This window comes from Choloepus didactylus, chromosome 6 (assembly GCF_015220235.1).
Source record: "Choloepus didactylus isolate mChoDid1 chromosome 6, mChoDid1.pri, whole genome shotgun sequence".
NCBI classification, from domain to species: domain Eukaryota; kingdom Metazoa; phylum Chordata; class Mammalia; order Pilosa; family Megalonychidae; genus Choloepus; species Choloepus didactylus.
Genome location: NC_051312.1, coordinates 74,548,222 through 74,566,136, shown reverse-complemented (window position 1 = coordinate 74,566,136; position 17,915 = coordinate 74,548,222). Strand labels below are relative to the sequence as shown.

At 40.6% G+C, this 17,915-nt stretch overlaps 1 protein-coding gene across 1 annotated transcript; it reads left to right on the top strand.

Moving 5' to 3' along the window:
- Window positions 1-3,750: 3,750 nt before the first annotated feature.
- Window positions 3,751-12,782, top strand: EIF3F (eukaryotic translation initiation factor 3 subunit F). Its single transcript, XM_037840128.1, has 8 exons — window positions 3,751-4,144; window positions 7,497-7,567; window positions 7,829-7,908; window positions 8,362-8,499; window positions 9,844-9,935; window positions 11,781-11,917; window positions 12,057-12,170; window positions 12,553-12,782. Exons 1-8 carry the CDS (start codon window positions 3,781-3,783, stop codon window positions 12,628-12,630), a joined length of 1,074 nt encoding a protein of 357 aa, XP_037696056.1. The 5' UTR covers window positions 3,751-3,780; the 3' UTR covers window positions 12,631-12,782.
- The last annotated feature ends 5,133 nt before the right edge of the window (window positions 12,783-17,915 follow it).

The window sequence follows — 17,915 nt, the reverse complement described above, 5'->3', positions numbered from 1 at the left end:
GGCCTGATATAGTGAATGCCAAGTAAATATTTTTGAAGGAAGGAATCTTCTCTAACAAACCTACTCTTCCCATGTTTTTCTCATTTAGGATAATGACCTCATCATTTTTCATGTCTTCCAGTCACCAATTCTGGGCAAAACTCTTTGTCTCCTTCTCTCTATTCAATCAGATATCAAATTGGGTCAATTTTGCCTCCATAATATCTTTCAAACTAGTTATACTCTTCTTAATTGAAGCTGTAATTGCCCTAGGTAAGGTCTCAGTATCTCTCACATGGACTATACTCCTTGCTATATGAAGTACTGGGTGTCTGTTAGAAATGCAGAATCTTGGTTTCCAGCCTAGATCTACTGATTCAGAATTTGCATTTTAGGCACATTATAGTTTGAGAATCATCATTAACTGGTTTTCCTACCTCTAATCCAGTGACTTGCAAACTTCAGTGTATATCAGAATCACCTGGAGAGCTAATATAGCACACAGGAGCCCAGCCTCTGGGAGTAAGAGAGGGCCTGGGCCTTTGTACAGTTACCAAGTTACACAGAAGATTCTAATAAGGGCCAAAGTTTAGGAACCACTTATTTAGTCACTAGTCTAGTCCACACCAATTAAATCAGAATATCTGGAGTTGGAGCATCAGTAATTTACCAGATAGCATACCTGAGTTTACAAGGACAGCTTGAGGACCTCTCCACAGTTTAAGTAAAGCATAAACTTGACTTTATGAGGAAGCTTATCTAATTTTATGCCATTCTATTTCATCATTATCTTTGTTGTCTTTGATATTTTAGTGCTGTCTGTACCAGAGGCCAGCTATTCTACCTGTATTTGGGGGAATTAAAGAACCAGAATACTGACAGGGGATCGTGGCAATCCTAATTTGGGAGGGGAACTCCAAGATGAAAGCAAATCTTGGCCAGAATAGTCAGGGTGAAGAAGTCCATCCTCACCCACTGTGATGGTCAGGTTCATGTGTCAACTTGGCCAGGTGATGGTACCCAGCTGTCTGGTCAAGTAAGCACCAGCCTAACCATTGCTGCGAGGACATTTGTGTCTGGTTAATAAACCAACAGGCTGGTTTATTAAATCATCAGTCAATTGGCTGCAGCTGTGACTGATGACTCAATGAAGGGCGTGTCTTCCACAATGAGAGAATGCGGTTGGCTGGATTTAATCCAATCAATCAGTTGACTTTTAAGCGAGACAGATAGAGGACCTTCACTTCTTCTTCGGCTGCCCAGCAAAGCGTTTCCTGAGGAGTTCATCAAAGTTGCCAGTTCGTTTCCTGAGGAGTTCATCAAACACATTTGTCTAGATCCCAGTTTATTTCCTGAGGAGTTCATCGAAGTTGCCAGTTCGTTCCCTGAGTTCATCGAACATCTTCACTGGACTTGCCAGTATGCTGACTGCCCTAAGGAATTTGGACTCGTGCATACCCACAGTTGTGTGAGTCACTTTTATTCCTAGATATCTCTCACTGATTGTTTCCCTAGAGAATCCTAACTAATGCACCCACTCACCTTGCCAGCTCCCTTAACTTTATTAAGGGAGGTAACAGGTTTCCTTACATACAGATGTCATTATCCCCATTATACCAAGAAGGAAATTGAGGCTCAGAGAAAAATTGTAGATTTCCCAAAGTCACACAGCAAGTTAGGATCAGAGCTCCTTCCATCATATAGTAATGACAATAGTGACTCCTTAATAACTACTGTATATCAGACATGTGCTAAGAGCTTTGTGAAGCATTATCTCATTTAATCTTCTCCCAAAGCATAGACTAGTATATCCAACTGCTTACCCTAAACTCTGGTTGGACATCTCAAATGTGACACATCCAAAAATGAACTTGGAATTTTTCCCAAAAACCTGTTCCACCTATGGCTCTCACTGTCTCAATTAATGGCAACTTCTCCCCACTAGTTGCTTAGCACAAAAACTTTCACACCTCACATAAAATTTCTCAGAAAATTCTGTTGATGCCATCCTCAAAATATATGCAGAACATGCCCACATCTCAGTATTTCCACTGCCTTAGTCCCAGCCACTATCATATCCTAGTTACCCATTGGTCTCCAAACAGGTCTCCTAGCTCCTCCTCTGCCACCTCCCTCTGCCCTACCTCTATATTCCTCTCAAAGTAGCCAGAGTGATCCTTTTAAAACTCAGACAGATCATGACCTCCCTGGCTCAAAAACCCTGCAATGGTTCCCCATCTCACTCAGACTAAAGTCCAGGTATTTACTGTGGCCCATGAAGACCCTAATGATCTGTGTCTACCCTCTGCTCAGGGGTTCACCTCCTGCTGCTCCCTTGATCTTAATACACAATGGCCTCCTTATACACAGCAGGCCTGCTCCTGCTTACAGCCTTGGCACGGCTGCTCCCTCTACTTGAATGGCTCCTTCCTCAAATACTGGTTACCTCTGACACCTCCTTCAAGTCTTCACTCCAACCTCATATTCTCATTGTGACTTATCCTGCCCTCTCCCAGCTCCTGATTTGCCCTTAGCATCTTCTACTTTTTCCTTTTATCACAGCACTCATCACCTTCTAACATACAATTCACTTATTGTCTCTCCCCTCTAGAATGGTAAGCTCTTCAAGGACAAGTACCTTTGTTTTGTTCACTGATATAGCCCATATATAGTACTTAAAAGAGCACCTGCTTCTCCAAGAATATCAACCAGTTTCATTCCTCTACCCCATAAGGTCAGCACCCCTTTTCAGCACAAAGAAGTTAGAAAGCTCATTGTCCAGATATTCCTGAAGAATGAGGGAATGAGAGAATGAGAGAATGATCAAATCAGAGGGAGAAGTTGTAATGGAGAAGTTAGGATTCAACAAATGATTATGACTACTGACTCATTATATAGACATTTCTTTTTAGTTTCTAATATATTAGAATAGCCAGAAGGAAATACCTGAAATTGTGGAACTATAATCCAGTAGTTTTGATCTTTGATAATGCTTGTTTAACTATATAGCTTTCATCTTGAGACTGTATGACTGTAAAAACCATGGTACTGACACCCCCTTTATCCAGTGTATGGGTAGATGAGTAATAAAATAAAGACATGCATAAAAAAATAATAATAGGTTGGGAATATAGGGGGAAAATACCCCTACATAAACTTTCATCAACTGTAACAAATGTAACTACTGTTAAATAAATAGAATTACAAAAAAAAAAAGTGCTATCATCAATTGTAACAAATTTTCCTCACCAATGCAAGTGTTGGTGGTGGGGAGGTGTATGGGAATCCTGTCTTTTATACATGCTCTGTAAACCCACAACTTCTCTAATAAAAATTTTTTAATAAAAAAGAGTGCCTGCCTCATATTAGGCACACCAACTGTTGAATGAATGAACCACCCTATTGACATCTTATGACCCTGTCAAAAAAATAAGCCTTGTAAAAGTCACTTCAACACCGATTTTCCATTTAAGTCTGTGAATTTCAAGTATTGTGCTACTTTCCTGCGCCATCTGGCGACACCCAGGCAGAATGAATTGAGTTGTTTCTTTTCTGCCAGCGCTATCCAAAGTTTATTTCGGAACTATTTAGCATTGTTCTCACTGCTTCGGCATCGGACTCAAAGCAATGAGCACGGACTCCGGAAGACATTATAAACACCAGGAAATGTTAGTTCCTCGTGGGTAGCATCTGGAGCCAATAGGCACAAAGATCTTTCCCATGTGGTGCATATTCAGCCTATCGCGGTCCTAACTTACCGACCTACTCCTTTCTTTCCTTGGCTCTTTCTTTCTGGACAAGATGGCCACACCGGCGGTACCGGGGAGTTCTCCTCCTGCTACTCCAGCTCCGGCACCTGCTACTACGCCGGCCCCAGCCCCTGCCTCAGCCCCAGCTTCGGCTGCGGCTCCAGCTCTAGCGCCGGTTCCGGCGCCATCTTCCGATCCGGCGGCGGCGGCAGCTCCGACCGCGGCTGCGGGGCAGACCCCGACCTCAACGCAAGCCCCGGCGCAGACTCCCGCGCCGCCGTTGCCTGGTCCGGCCCTCCCAGGGCCGTTCCCTGGCGGCCGCGTGGTCAGGCTGCACCCGGTCATTTTGGCCTCCATCGTGGACAGCTACGAGCGACGGAATGAGGGTGCGGCCCGAGTTATCGGGACCCTGCTGGGTGAGTGCTGAGGAAATTGAAGTTAAATTGAGTTTCTTCTGTCTACCACCTGTTTATCTCACTCCCACTCTCATTTCATCCCTGACATCTTGCCTTCTTCATCCCCTGGCCTCTTGCCTCACCCTCATCCCACCCCATTGACTTGACCCCCTGCCTCTCCGTCCCATCTTTCCTCTGCTACTTCTCTTCCAAAGGTGTTTGAACCTTTCTCTTTCCTGCCGGCTTGCTGTCACTTTGAGAGACATTTATAATGAGTAGTTATCATTCACTGGATATTGTATGCTAAGTGGTTTACATCTTATTTTTAACTCCCCAATAGTATTTCGTGTCAGGTGTGATTAGCCCCCAATCTACTGGAACCAAAAATGAGTTCCAGTGCCCACTAGGAAGCAGCTGCGTTGAAACTAGAACCCTTCACTTCCTGAGCACAGCTACCGCGTTTGTTCGCTCTTACCCACTAACTGAATGTCTGTCTTCTAGGTGTTTGTAAAAGAGTTGGCAAAATAGTGGAACATCTGTAAAAAGATATCCTTCCCAACCAGTTAACCAGTTTGGGCTAGAACCCATTTAAGATTTTAGAATATTCTGCTTTTCTGAATTTCTGAGCTTGATCTCTGCCCCTAAATCTCCCTTAATAGCAGCTCCTGAAGGGGTAGACCCTGTACCCCCAGTGCGGCCTTTAGTTCTCCATTTGGACAAAAACAATTGTATTATTTGTTTATGATTCTGTTTAAATCTTCAAATTGAAGAAGAATTTTTTCCCTATCCATGTATCAAGTTGATTGGGCAACAGATATCTTATATTAAAGTAGTTCTAAAAAAAATTAAAAGCTCTTAAGGGCAAAAGGGATTGTTAATAATAAATTTCTTCCTCTGGGGACTGTTGGCTGCCTCATTTCCACTACATCTAGTTGTGGGATTTAGGCACCTTTGTGTATCCACTCCTATCCCATCTTTTCTCTTTCTTACTCTTAAACATGACCTTACACTCTAGAAGATAATTTGTTGTATTACTAAGAGGACAGAATTTGTAGACAGAGTCCACCAAATATTAGCCATGTGCCTTGGGGAAAATTACCTAGTTTTTTCAGGGTACCTCAGCTTAGGTTTTGTGAGAACTAAATTATTACAGAAAATACCTAGAAGTACTAGGAGACATTAGATACGAAGCAGCTGTTAGTTGCCATTCTCCACCTAATTAGGCCTAGAACACTCCCAACACATACACATTCTCCTCTCTCTGTTTTTGAGGGTATGGCAACTGGTATTTACAGGAACTGATTGATCCATTATCTACCAAACATTGCCATGGTTTTTCTCAAACCAAGCCTTTGTATTCTGTTTGCCACAAATGCCTTCCCTGTTCTGCCTCATTTTTTTTCTTAAGTGCCACTCATCTTCCAGGTTTCCAGGAAAAATGTCCAGTACCAGTTCTCCATCCTGTATCTCACCCTCATCCCATTCATAATCCCCCTAAGTCCCATAGCATTCTGGGGCTATGCCCTGCTCTGTAACAAATGATTTTTGTATCACTGACTTGGCACTCGACAAATACATACTCTTTTAGCTGCACTGTCAAATTTTCTGAACTCACTGGGGATTTAACCTTAACTAAAGGAACAGTTCTCCACCCAAAGTTTATGCTTAGTGCCCGAAATATTATAGCAGACTAGCTGTAATCTAGATCCTCACATCCTCTTCCAGACTGGGATTGTGGTACAGTACCATGTGTTATAGGAATATTGCTTATTGATGATTGACACATAGATTCTGCCAATTTAGGAACTTACAGTTTCCTCAGGTAGGCATTAATATGTGAAACATATTTCATTTGGTTAAAGGAAGTCACTGATGCCTTATGTACCAAAAACTGTTTAGTATTTAGAATTCAAAGTTTGGTAAAATAAGCCTTAAACTCAAGATAGAGATAATCTTACATACAAGTAATAAGAATATAATGTGATAAATGCTAAGTGTTCAAAGTGACATGGAAGTATAGAAGACTATTTTGGAAGTTTGGGGAAAGCTTCACAGAAAAGATGATGTTTGAGTTGGGCATTAAAGCAAATACAAGAAGTGTGAAAAAGATCCAGTGTCTGGGTAGTTCAGCATTAGAGGAATATAGAAGAGAAGAGAAATAGCAGGAAATGAAGCTAGCAAGGTGAAGAGCCATAAGAGGTATTAAATAATTACAAATGTGCAAGTGTTGTGAAGGATAAGGAACTGGGAGAACAAAATGGCAGCCTCACCAGGTTTGGGGCTACTCAGGGGAAGAGTTCCTTAACAATGTTATTTCAGCTAAGACTAAGTAGGAAATAAAGATGACTCTGGCTGCTCTTTAGTGAGTGGAAAGAGACAAGCAAGAGCTTGTCATGGACACCAGAAAGAGGCTATTTTAGCAATCAGAGATGGGCGTGGAGAATAGTGGATGAGTTGACAGATGGGAGAGTTTGATAGACTTGGTATGAAAGTTTCAAGGATGGCTTCTAGATCTCTGATCGGGCGTGGAAAAGACAGGGAGGGAATGTGAAGGTTGATTGGTTTTGAAACATATTCCTTTTGAGATGCACATTGAGCATCCACGTGGATCTGGCAAGTTGAAAATTGAATATACAGATCTGGAGTACAAAAGAGAGTTGGGGGCAAGTATGTAGTTTCAGGAATTGTATCATTGGGATATAGAAACCATAAAAAAGATGAGATCACCTACAGCAAGGGTTGACAGACTTTCTGTAAAGGCCAGACATTAAATATTTTAGGCTTTATGGGCCATAGGTCTCTGTTGAAAATACTCAGCGCCACCTATGGAGTGAGAAAGCAGAGACAATACATAAATGATTGGGTGTGGCTGCATTCCAGTAAAATTTAATGTATAAAAATGAGTGACAGGACATGACCTGGAAAAAGAGCATAGAATGAAAATATAGGAGAACTAGGGCAGAAGTGGGTTTCTATATGAGTGGTTTGTATGAGCACTATTAAATTCTTTCAGGTAGCTGCAGACAAAATTACAGGGAAAAGTTTAGAGACTGAAAAATCAAAGTCATAGAGTGAAGATCTGGAGTAGGCCTGGTAACAGAAAGTTACAGGGAAAGGGTACCTTGTGGAGGAAGAATAAATCCTATTTGGTGATAGACAGAGGAAAGAGTTGGAGATTATTCCAGGGTTTTAGTTCTCTAAACTAAATCCTGATCCCACCGATGCCCATGGCTGAATTTGGAGCTAGTGAATTTGGAGCTAGTGAGTTCAGCTTGATGTTCACTGAGAAGACCTCTGAAAGCATTTCCAAAGGGTTGGAAACTCTTTGGAGCCCTGGGATTCTGTAACACATGGATGATTCTCTCTTTCATAGGAACTGTTGACAAACACTCAGTAGAAGTCACCAATTGCTTTTCAGTGCCACACAATGAGTCTGAAGATGAGGTGAGCGGGACTCTGAGCCCTCCCCCTGTCCCCCGCAGTCTCTAGCTGTTCATTTACTGGGCTCCCCATAAGGCCTCTTTCTGCACATTATGTTGTGCCCATGACTTGAACTCCTATAGCCCGAGAAGCTTTGTTCCATTTGTGAATACCACCTGGGCCTTGTCTGTCTGTTGAGGGAAGCCTTTTATCCCTTTTTTTTGTTTTTTCATTTTCTTTAAGGACTTTTGGCTTCTTAGCTTCCTTTCCTGCCTTCCTTCTTAGGTGGCTGTTGACATGGAATTTGCTAAGAACATGTATGAATTGCACAAGAAAGTCTCTCCAAATGAACTCATCCTGGGCTGGTAAGTCAGGAAAGGGGAAAATGGAAAGTCCCTGTGATTGCCAAGGTCTCCAGCCGCCAGACTAGGTATTATTACACTCCCTCTTTTGGAAACAGAGTATTGGAATATCTAACCACAAGGATCTATGAATTCAGTGTTTTTGCTGGCAATTCTGATCTTGTGAGACCAAGAATATGTATTCTGAATTGTAGCTTTTACTGAGCAAGTCTTCTTGCCTTGATGGTGACTCAGAATTTTTTAAGAGCTCTAAGTCAGCCTCTGATCCAATATAGTTTTCAGTGGGAGGAGAAAATAGTAGCATTTATAGCACTATTATTTTTAGCATTTGGAGTGTCACTGGGTATTGCTATCATAGGATGTCAGGTACCTAGAGACAACCCTGCCGCCAGCACCAGTTTGGAGTTGATATCGTGTAGACCTGAGTCCATTTATTGACTTTGTTCCATTTTCCAGGTACGCTACAGGCCATGACATCACAGAGCACTCTGTGCTGATCCACGAATACTACAGCCGGGAGGCTCCCAATCCCATTCACCTCACCGTGGACACAAGCCTCCAGAATGGCCGCATGAGCATCAAGGCCTATGTCAGGTGACCACAGAGTCTTGGGCCACAAGAACATACAAGGCTATCTAGCTTAGCCACCACACCATGCCTGGATGACAGTCCCCTCCTCCCAAGCAGGTTTAATTCCTTCAGTGTATAATGCACTGCCATTTGAGGAAGCCCATTCTTTCTCTCTCAGCAGTTATCATTAGCAAGGTTTTGCTCTGAAACAAAATATGTCCCTGTAATTTCCATTCGCTGATCCCAGTTCTGCCCTAGGTTTCTACTCATTGCTGTTAACCAGTGTCAAATGGCAGCCCTTTAGAGATCTGAGGAAGCTGTCATGTTTCTCTTGTGTCACCTTTTCTTGAAGCTAGATATCCACAGTTCCTACAGCCAGTCCTCACGTGGTATCTTTTCATGATCCTTCACCACATTCATGGCTCCCTGAGTCAGCCTTTCGTTTATTGTTACCTAAGAATTGAACACAGTACTCAGGGTGGTACAGATTAAAAGAAGACCATCCTTATTTTGAATACATCTATTAACCCAGGATTGAGTGACGTTAACATTACAGTGTTGACACATTGAGCTTGCAGTTAAAACTCCCGTTGGTGAGGGATTTGGGGAAAGGCTTTAGTAGCATGCTGAAGAAGTTGGAGAATTATGTCTTCAGTTAGAATGAAAACATTTGTTGGTATGTCTCTTACTGTTTTACAGTGTGCTGTTTCTGTGTCTGACACTGATGTTGCCAATTAGCTTTTATGCAGTAAGACAAAGATGATAAATGCCAAGTCCTTGTGAGCCAGTTGGCTGTACCTCTAAGCTCTGTCCATAGCCTGATTTCTTATCCTTTCTAAATATTTCAGACTCCAAGATCCATTTGAAATTATATAGTAGACTTTGTAAAGATAGTCATCTTTATTGGGATTACTTATAGCACCAGTCTAGTATTGCTGGGCAGGAGTCAATATGTTTTTTAGTATGTGAGCTAAGATACTGGTGAACAGGTCAGTCCTAGAAAGGACCTGACCGAGTCTCTTCCTTGCATGGAGTTAGGTGAATAAGCAGCCATCTCCACAAGGAAATTCATTGTACATTTCTGCTCATCACTGAGATTGTGCAGTGTCTGAAGTGGTCCTTGGAAAGGTACCAGCCCGGGTTTGAAAGCTGAGTCCCCTCTCACAGGCCAAGGGTTTGATGTATGGAATGAGCTAGGGGAAGAAAGTGACTTTTGCTCCAGTGAGACTTCTGAGGTTCACGTGGTCCCTGTCTTCTTATCTCAGAACCTTGGAAGCTACACTTGCTGTGACTGCTTTCCCATCCTAGACTAGACCTGGAAACCCTCTCCCAAGGCCATCTGTTGACTCTGACTTCCTCTCTCCCCAGCACTTTGATGGGTGTTCCTGGGAGGACCATGGGGGTGATGTTTACACCTCTGACAGTGAAATATGCATATTATGACACCGAACGCATTGGAGGTGAGTCACTTTCCTGTACTCTTCTTAGAGGTCTTTTTCAGGGGAGAGGGTGGCTGTTCTGTAACAGATGGACCTTTGGGTGGCTAAAAAGAGGGCAAACGGAATAATGGTTATTGGCCTGTGAGATTGTGGGGGTAGAAGGGCCTAGCAGTGCCCATCTCTTGAAAGTAAACCATCTTGTTATCTCTGAATGAAGCATCTAATTCTCACTTTTACTATTCTCTAAAAATGTTTTCTGTTCTTTGCCTGTTACCGTGGATCTGGGCAGTGAGTATAGGTCACTGACAGGAACTGCCCTTTCCCTGTCCTCCAACCCTTCATCTCCCTTCTGCTCTGCTCTTACCTCCAGACCTTTAATGTTTACCTCAGCCAGCCACTGGTCTCTTCCCTCCAGCCCTAAAATCTGCGTGGTCTTCCCTCTGTGCCTCACTAATGAGAGACTTGTTTTGCTCTCCCACAAACTAATCAGCCATATTAGTTATTAGTTAACTAGTTCACTTGGTTTACAGTCACATTACTCATTTTCTCATCGGTCATTTTCTGTGTGGTTTTCACTTCTTCCTTCCTGGGAAGATACTAGAATACTGATTTTCACTGTTGTCTCTCCCCCTCTTAGGGGTGACATTGACATGAAGACAAGTTAATTTTTCAGATGCAGGTGTTCTAACAGATTGAGATTTTATGGTAAATAGATAGTACTTGATGTTCCCAAACTTACTACATCTTTTTTCTGCCAGTGTTACAACCTTGCTCAGAAAGGATTGAATTTTTATCCTGTATTGTGGCAGGTTCTCTACCTTGAAGATTAAATAAGATGATTTTCAAGAGCACAACATGCAGTTAGTGCTTAGTAAACATCATTGCTGTTCCTTGGTAGTATTTAAAAGTGTTTACTTTAGATCTATTTCCTTACACTGTGTTAGTGCTGTTCTCATCTGTCTTGATCCACTGGTTTGCCATTCTCTGTTGTAATGGATATGTCAAAGTATTTGCTCTTAAATTGATCATTTTAAATACTCATGTTTGCAAATCCTATCTCTTTGTCACAGTTACACTCAGGTTTGCTTTCTTATATAGATGTGAGAGAGGCTTTTTTCTCCTTTTCAGAGTTTAGTTTAAATATTCATATTAGCATGTCTCCTAACAGGTGCCTTCTTGCCAATCCTTTTGAGACTCTCAGTGTATTATATCAGTTGTGATCAGGTCTTACTGGAAAATGGCTCACACTGGGCCTTCATACTAGTGAGGGTCCTCAGGACTGAATGGATCCTAAGCTCCTAGGCCAAGGACAGAGAGGGCAAACTTGCTCTGTGTTTAAGTCAGTTATATTCAACCTTGACTATATATTAGAGGCTCCTATGGGACTTCTGCTTAATACAGGTACCAGAGTCCCACTGCAGAAATTTTGATTTTGTAGATCTGGAGTGGACCCAAAGAGTTTATTGCATTATTTTGTTTAACATGTGAATGATTCTGATGCTTGGTCAGGATTAGGAACCATCGATCTAAGATTTGTGATGACTAGAAGTTGGTTATTTTCCTATATAAATGAGATGCAAGGAAATTATTTGGGAAATTGTTGGAGGTAGGAAATTATCAGCACCAGAGGCTATAGTCAAGACTGATGAGATCAAAACTGATGATTAACACAACTTTAAGCTAAGGAGCTGGACTCTCCCAGGAAGAAGAAAAGCCAATAAGGGTAGAGCAGTGAGGTTAGGGAAGCTGAATGAGTCCAAAGGGAGGCTGGGAAAAGTTAGGAGGAATGGATAGAGACCATCTCCTTCCTGATGGGATTATTGAATGATTTGTGTCTCTGTACTATCCTCCAACCCACCCTCACAGTTGACCTGATCATGAAGACCTGTTTTAGCCCCAACCGGGTGATTGGACTCTCGAGTGACCTACAGCAAGTAGGAGGAGCATCAGCTCGCATCCAGGACACCTTAAGCACAGTGTTGCAATATGCAGAGGATGTACTGGTGAGGAGGGAGATGGAAAAACAAAGGGGAGGGCATAGATCTCCACTTTGAGATCGCTGAGGGATATGCTGGTGAAATGATAGCCCTCTAAGTGGCGAGAATTAACTATACCTCATTGAATCTTTGTTTTGGTGGTCAGTCTGGAAAGGTGTCAGCTGACAATACCGTGGGCCGCTTCTTGATGAGTCTGGTTAACCAAGTACCCAAAATAGTTCCTGATGACTTTGAGACCATGCTCAACAGCAACATCAATGTGAGTGCCATCCATGGGCCTCTGGGCATCTGGTTCCTCCCTCCCCTCCCCAACATACTCACACCTCTGAAGAAAGATAGGGAGTTTGATGGGGTGGCCTGGAGTAGGGTAGAGGAGACATTTCCCATTTACGTGTATAGACCTATATTCTACCCATGGATCTCCACTTAAGAACCTCTGGTATAGAGGTATAAACAGTAGAGATGAGAAAGTGTTCTCAAGCATTTCTTTCCTTTCCTGTCTTCCACCTCTGATTCCTGCTCAGTCCCCTCCCAGCTGTCATTTATCCAGGACTGTTCTTATACCCATTGTCCACCATGAAGCTGGCCAAACCAGACTTTCTGCTCCCTTTCCACCCAACCACTCACTCATTCTCTTCCAGGACCTGCTGATGGTGACCTACCTGGCCAATCTCACGCAGTCACAGATTGCTCTCAATGAGAAACTTGTAAACCTGTGAATGGGCCCCAAGCAGCATTCCAGCCACTCTGGACCCCAGCCCTAGGACTCATAATGGAGTGAAGGAGAAATGGTATCTTTGTGGTCTTGAGGCACACTGAGTCAGTCAACTAATTGTGACTAAATAAATGTAGCCTATCTTTTGTAAACAAAGTCCATCTTATGTGAGTTTATTGCTGGATGGGAGAGAGAAAACTCTAGTACTTCTCAGACAAACCAGGAAGTGAGTACTCTGATTAGAAATCAGGTGTATGCTTGGGATGACTGATCACCAATAGGAATAATCATAATCATAGCCCAAGCTACCTTGGCTTCACCTAACCTCCAAACAGACATCTTTGTTAGCCCACTAGTTTTACAGCAACACTTCCTCTCCACCCTGTTTTGCCTATGATCATATCAAACTGGGCCTCCAAAAAAGTTGATTTTTATCACTTCTTCTTAGCATCTACTTGGTTTCAGTACAAATGGTTGCCTTAAGCACAGTGTTGATGTACCTAGAGAATGTACTTAGCTGTAAGAGGGGAGGAAGAGGGGCGGCGGCAGGGGGGGGGTGGGCGGGATACAGGTCTCAGTCCTGTGATGCTCAAGTGCCTATTGGTAAAAAGACAGCCCTCCATGGTGGGAATCAACTGCGCCAATTTATTATTTTGGTTATCAATCTGGAAAGGCGTCTATTGACCGTTTATTAATGGGTCATGTAGCTTCCACAGTGAATGAAAATGGGAAATCCATGGAGAAAAAATAGTTCAGAGAATTGGATGCTTGATACAAACTAAAAGAGTAGGGGTCAGTGGCCAATGTCTTAAAATACTTTAACAGTAGGATGGAATTGTTTGTGATTCAGGGAGGCAGAACTAGGATCTGTGGGTCAAATTTAAAGAGATTTCCATAAAACCTCAGAATATGTCAGTGTAATTTGAGAGTAGTCTTGGGTGACATCAAAGGCAGCCAATAGCTTTGTTTAAGGAAAGACTAGATGACATTTCCGAGGGACCTTGTAGGATAGAATATTTGCCTATGTGACCTCAAACATCCCTTCCATCCAAGATCCTGGAATTCTACCCAGGCACATGTGGATAGAAGTAACATATAGCACATTGGGGTATTGTGGGGATTCATTCAGTTGATAAATAGCAAGTTGACATGTAGAGAATGATATTTAATAATGTAGGAGCATAAAATAAGAGGGAGATATGTCTAAATACAACTTGAAAGTAATAAGCACTATGATCCCTAACCTACATAGCAGTGTGTCCCGCTTCCCTATTTAAAAAGACAGTTCAACTGGGTTGATTTGCATTTCCTTGGATATGGATACAGTATTATTTTTAAATATTGCCTTGCTACCTTCTTCATTTTCTCCTGTAAGTTCAGTCTGTCATATGATAGACCTTGTTGTTTTATCCTCCGTATCTCTTAGCTTATCTTCCTATTTTATCTCTTCTGTATTCTGGATAAATTCCTCAAATATAACTTAAAATTTTCTCCTTAACTGTGTATAATGTGCTGTATAATCCATCCATTTAATGTTATTTCAACAAGTTTTTCATTTCTAGAAGTTAGCAGATTTTTCTCTTTTTAGTATCTGTTTATTCTTGATAGTTTGTGTGCTCATCTTTCTGTTTGCAACATGTATTTCTTTTTAATATTTCATACATAGTTATCCTGTGGCTTAACACTAATATCTGCAGTTTTGGAGTTCTAATGTGTTTCTTATTTCTTCTTACTCTCATAGTGGTCTACCTCCTTATGTGTTTGATAATCTCCATTTGTTAAGGACATACTTAATTTTAAACTCAGAAGGCCTAAAGAAGATTTGCCCTGTTTCTGCTGATAGCGTAGATTAAAAAAAAAAAAAAAAAAAAAAAAAAAACACCAAACACCAGAGAAACAAACCACTTAAATGAGTCAACAGACACAAAAGACCTAGGTCCAAAGAATTTCAGATTTTTGTAATGCTGAAAATCAATACAAAAATATAGTAAAGAAAATGGAAGACGGAGCCACAGCAGTGAGCAAGAAATAAAAATGATATTGCTTTTTAAGTATCTAAATAGCTTCTAGAAATGAAAATGTAATTGTTGAAATCAAAAGTATGAATGATTAAATAGATTAGACAAAACTGAATGAGTAAACTGGAAAGTAGAGCTGAATACATTGCCAGGATGCAGCAGAAACAGGCAAGAAAGTAGAAAATATGTAAGAGACTAGGAAAGGTGGGGGGGGGGGGTAGTTGTCTACCATGTATGTGAAGTCCCATTGGGGAGAATGCAATATTAGAAGAGAGAACGGCTGAGAAACTGATGAAAGGCATACACCTACAAGCACAAGAAGCACAACTTACACCAAGCAGGGTAAGACGCTGCATAACACCGAAGAGTGAAGATCTTAAAAGCATGTAAAGAAAAAAAGATTGTTAAAACAAGAATGACAAGATAGAGAGCAGACTTTTCAAAAAACAAAGGAAGCCAGAAGAAAGTAGAATTCCCTTAAAGTGCTGGGAAAAAAATCTACAATATCAATAATAAGGGCAAAGTAGACCTTGTCACAATGAAACAGAAATTGACACCAGCAGAAATACCAAGAACATAATGAACTATGTAATACTTCAGGGAGAAAGAAAATGATCTCAGAAGGAAGATCTAAGATACAAGGAGAAGTGGTGGTGGGGGATAAATATATAGGAAGATTTAGACGTGTTAGATATGATTATGTCAAATTATGTACAAAATAGAATACACAGTGGGAAGAGAATTGATCAGCGTTTTAGGAAGAGAATTGATCTTACGTTTCTCAAGAAGAAATTAATACCAACTTTAGTCTTTCTCAGTATGCAAGATAAAGTTCCAAGAGTAATTACTGGAAAAAAATACATAATCTCAAACTGTAGAAGTGGGAAATAATGGAACAACAACAAAAAGGAATAAACAAAAATTCAAAGTTTAGGAACGAGAATGGAAAAGGTAGGTAAACAAAATAATAAAGATGGCAGAAACAAGTCCAAATTTATCAGTACTCACAATAAACATACAAGGATTAGATCAGCCAGAAAGAGATTGTCAGATTGAATTTTAGAGCAAAACACACCCTAGCTAAAAGAGACATCTAAAACATAGAAACACAAAGTTGAAAGTATGGAAGGAAAATATGTGACAGACATGTACTAATCAGAAGAAAGGTTAATCTGTGTTAGTATCAGACAAATTATACTTAAAAAGTGTTAGGTTCTGTATTGTCTAGTCCAGTAGCAGCTGGCCTGTAACGGAGTCTGATTCCGTTTTTTGATGTTTGCTGACAGCTCAAAGCTTTACTCCTCATTCCCCATCTACCCCAATTCTGGGCAAGCTGATAAGAAAGCCTGGGTGCTCCCTCATTTGGCAAGAGGTTCAAACCATTCAAACCCCTTTGAGGATGTGGGAATCCTCACCCTCTTCCCACCCGTGGAAACACCAAGCCAGTCTCCTTTCCCCACTCTCAAACCATTTTCAGACCAGCTTGAGAAGTCTGCCCTGCTCTCCTGCAAAAGCCTCATATGTATGAAGTAAACATTTTCTGCCCTCTTGGCGTGTGTGTGTAAATGTGTAGTGTCATCGAGCTCAATATCTAAAACATATTTTGAGTAGGAGGTCCATCTTTGTATAGTATGGCCACAACATAGCCACATGCGGCCACTGAGCATTTGAAATGTGGCTAGTCCAAATTGAGATTTGCTGTAAGTGTAAAATACACACCAGATTTCAAAGACTTGATACAAATGTAAAATATATCAATTTTATATTGATTATGTGTTTAAATGATATCTTGGATATGGTTGGTTAAATAAAATATTAAAATTAATTTCACCTGTTTCTTTTTATTTTTTAATGTGGCTACTAGAAAATGTGATTTGGTTATAGTTCTGTTGAACAGTGCTGTTATAGAGGGCCACTCACTACGTAATGACCCAGTGATTCACCAGAAAAATATGGTAATTTTGAACATAGAAGAATGTAGTAAAAGAGTCAAAATTTTTAAAGCTATAATTGATAGAACTATGAGGAAAATTAATAAACTCATTACAGTGGGAGATAAGACACCTCAGTTATTTCTAGGTTATGCAAATTAGCAAAGAAGATTTGAGCAACACTGTTACTAAGCTTGATCTAACAGATATAAAATTCTGTATCCAACAATTGAGGACATACACATACTCATGGAACATAAGAAAAGGGGAAAAAAAATAGGGCAGAAGGCTCTAAGGCAAATTTCCTCCAGAAATTTCAAATAATAGCTTTCCTCACACCAGGTCTGACCACAAAGCAATTAAGTTAGACAATAGTTGAAAAAAAAAATGCATGTGTGTATAATTTGGGAAGTAGATGCCTTCTGGTTCTTAAGAAGGAGTCATAATGGAAGTTTAAAATGTTTATATTAACAATCAGGAAAATACTACATACTGAAATTTGTGGGACAAAGCAAGAGTGATATTGCAGGAGGAACCATATAGCTTTAAATGACTATATCAGAAGAGAAGTTCATGGAAAATTAAGAATTAAGTGCCCGAATTAAGACATTAGAATGAGCCCAAAGTTTACAAGGGCAGGTGGGGAGGAGTGTGGTAAATACGAGCGAAATTGAAAAAAGAAAAAGAAAAACAATGGGCAACAAATCAAAAATTGGTTCCCTGAAAAGATGAACGAAATATACAAACTTCTTTGATAACGGAAGACAAGAAGTTAATATGAATGAATAGGCAAACAAACTAAACAGAATCATGAAGAAAATACTGTCAGAATCTTTTTACCAACAAATTGGAAAATAGAGAAAATGGAAAATTTTCTAAAAACACATAACTGACGAGAGTAGAAATGTACAGGCTGAATAAATCCCATAGCAATTTTTTAAACCGAATTAATAGTTTAATAGTTTAATTACTCCAAAGAAGAAACCACAAGGCAGAAAGTTTTTATAGGAGCAGTCTACCACAATTTCAATATAACACAGTCTTTCAGGCAAAAAAAAAAACAAAACAAAAAAAAAAACGAGAGGGACTACTCCCTTGATAGCGAAGTCAGTAAAGGACAGTACAAAAGAAAAATTAAGAGTCCCATTTTCCTCATGAGTAGAGGGAACCGTATAAAATGGAGCTTCTTATCTTGGTTGTGATTTTGAAGGAAATACTTCCAATCTATCATAAAAATTAAGAACTTTTATTCATCAATCTACCTTAAAATACAAGGGCAAATTGCAAACTGGGGAAACAATTTACAACACATAACTGAAGGATTAGTATAGAAAATGTAA

Excerpts from the sequence above, each read along its gene's own strand:
- EIF3F (XM_037840128.1), top strand. The coding sequence starts at position 3,781 with ATGGCCACACCGGCGGTACCGGGGAGTTCTCCTCCTGCTACTCCAGCT. Across the intron at positions 7,568-7,828 it reads ACAATGAGTCTGAAGATGAG|GTGGCTGTTGACATGGAATT; the intron begins GTGAGCGGGACT and ends CTTCCTTCTTAG. Across the intron at positions 12,171-12,552 it reads TGCTCAACAGCAACATCAAT|GACCTGCTGATGGTGACCTA; the intron begins GTGAGTGCCATC and ends ATTCTCTTCCAG.